We start from the raw sequence: 2,574 nt of genomic DNA on the forward strand, positions 1-2,574 counted from the left end.
AAATGGGGGATCGCTCCGCTGGTTGCACGCTTGCGCAGCGAAACCGTCAGGCAGGCATCGTCGCTACACGGGCGCCAGACGGCGACACGGCAACTCCGACGCCTGCTTTCACGTCTGGTTGCCCCTCTTCCGGATCCGAAAATGGAGGGTCCTCTGGAAGGACTAAGCAGGGAAAACACCGAACACGATCAAACAGTGAGAATCACTGGATTCGTGGGGGTGGCGCAACGGCCGCCCCGGATGATTCGGTTCCTGCTGTACTTTCTCTGGACGAAATCGCATTTTCTGCTTCCGATGAGGAAGACGTATCCAGGGACTTTGAACCGGTCACCACGAAGGCTAGCCGTCGGAAGGGTCAGCCGCAGGGACAGCCGAAGGCGACTACCGGAAAGCCAGTGCCTCCTGTTGTCAGCTCTGATGGAAATCCTTCTCTCTTACCTGGTACCGATGCCCTGGCAGTATGTTGTTTTACGGAAACTGCTGCGTTACTTCGTGACGCAGTAGCGGCCTTGGGTAGAAAAGCCTCTTCACGGATGACAGGGGCGAATGAGGAAGGGGGGGGGAGTCCGGTTAGGCGGAGACGGTCCGCAAGGCTTCAACAGTTCACTGCAGAAGAAGTATGGGGCTGCTTTGATCCGACGCTTCTTCAGTCGCAAGAGTATCCTTCGCGATCGAAACCTACTTCGCATGAGACTGCCATGTTACGCGAGGGAGGCGACACATTTCGGGAAGGTGAACGTCATAACCAAGCCGGCGGAGGCGCGGGAGATGGCAGTCGCGGAACACAGGATCCGACACGAAAGGAACAACCGCAGGACTCCGAGGCACGTCGGCAAACAACAGGAACGAAGGAGCTGTTGACAAGCCAGAGGGGCGTAACGGAGGGAGACGCGCGGGGTGAAGATAAGATGACCACAACCAAGGATCGGCGAGGAGAAACCGGTGGTAACGACACTGTGGGCAGCGAGGTGTCTGGGGTCTGTGGCCAATCCACGGGGACCAGCGAAGGCGCGACGCCCCGAACGCTCGGCGAGCGTGCAGATGTTCCAGGGATTCGGTCGTCCTTCCCCCTGGAGTCGTCCCGTGATCTTCGTCGAAACCCTCCTTTGCCGTTCACGTCCTCCTCTGGCGAATCCGGCGACACCCGTCGCTCTCTCCGGTCTGTAACTATCGCCTCAGATACGCGCTTGATGATGGACCACCCGGGCGCGAAAATGGGTTCGGCTTCTCACGCGCTCGAGAGGCAGGAGGCCTCCGCTGTGGTTTCTGACGCAAAACGTCGGCCAGTGGACATCCAGCACGTCGCCATTGGTCATGAGGCGCGCGGAAACGCCGGCGTGGTTGCAGACGAAAGATGTCAAAGTGGAGACTTGGAAGAGCTCTCAGAGCACCAGACGTGCTCCCGACACGGGGGCACACAGGAGTCGGAAATCTGTGTGATGTCTCCTTTCGAGGGTTCGGACTCGACGCGCATTCGGTCGTCGTCTTCGGTATCCCCCGCTACACCTGAGCTCGCATCTCGGTCTGCTTCGTCTCCTTCGCTCTATTCACCAGTTTGTCAGCAGGTCCACACAGCTCAGGTAGACACACGCTCAGTTGAATGCGGTGTAGCCACGGCTTTGGCAGGCGTCCGCTCGGAGTCATCGGAAGGCGCCTCGGTTCCTTCCCGCTCTCGCTCTTACGGTCTCCAGTTGGAGAGGCTTCAGAGCGAAGCCGCACAGGCGAAGACGCGTCAGCGCCACAACAGTTCTGCGTCTCGGCCAGCTCGTCGAGAGCAATGCGATCCTCTCTCGAGGGCCCGAACTCGCGGTTCGCCTTCGGAGTCGGTGCACGACCAACCAGACCAGCACAGCCCGAGGTGCGGCCTGCAGCGGCCTCGCGCGAGCAGCGAAACGCTCCGAAGCACTTGCCTCGCCGAGCACGAAATTCAGCTGCTTTACCTGCGGCTCCGACATGCCCGCGAGCAGCGGCAACTGAAGCGGAAGATCGCCGAGCTGCGCCGCATGCACAAGGACGACTTGGCAGCGATCAAGAGGAAATACCGAGAAGCAATGGATTTCCTCGAGTCACGGGAGCGGCGCCTGGCACAGCAACACGACGACGAACTGCAGAGACTCGAGGAAAGCCATCTGAAACAGGTGGTGGCAAGGGGTGTGAAACTCCTGCGTCAATGGCGTCAGCGAACGACGGCGGGGCCCACCGTAGCCGAAACGCGCGCTAGACAGATTCCGAGCACCGCCCCCAGTCGCTTGGTCATCGTAAAGCGGGAACGTGAGAAATGGGGCACGAAACGGTGTAGCTTGCCGCAGGGGGAGACAGCCTCACGAGGGTAGTGGAACCGTCAGAAACTAACCTGGGCAGAACGCGCCGCAAAGGGTCTTCGTATATTTGCTCGGTGTGGGGGTATCCTTTTTCGTTCGCACGTCCTGCCTTCAATCGGTCTTCCTCGCCCTATTGGCGTACACGATTTGAGTTTGACTATGCATGCCTACATTTGCCTCACGCTGAGAGGCAGGCTTTCAGGGTGAAACGTTTTCCGGCTCGACAGTTGCCCCCAGAGAACGACGCGGAAGA

General features: G+C 59.6%; 1 protein-coding gene across 1 annotated transcript; it reads left to right on the forward strand.

Annotated features, from left to right (window-relative positions):
* Positions 1-698: 698 nt before the first annotated feature.
* Positions 699-2,333, forward strand: NCLIV_021710 (conserved hypothetical protein; the record flags this gene model as incomplete). The annotated part of the gene is made up of 1 exon (XM_003882365.1): positions 699-2,333. The coding sequence occupies one exon, from the start codon at positions 699-701 to the stop codon at positions 2,331-2,333; it is 1,635 nt and encodes a 544-aa protein (XP_003882414.1).
* Positions 2,334-2,574: the final 241 nt, after the last annotated feature.

The sequence above is a fragment of the Neospora caninum genome, chromosome VIIa, assembly GCF_000208865.1.
Source record: "Neospora caninum Liverpool complete genome, chromosome VIIa".
Lineage (NCBI taxonomy): Eukaryota > Apicomplexa > Conoidasida > Eucoccidiorida > Sarcocystidae > Neospora > Neospora caninum.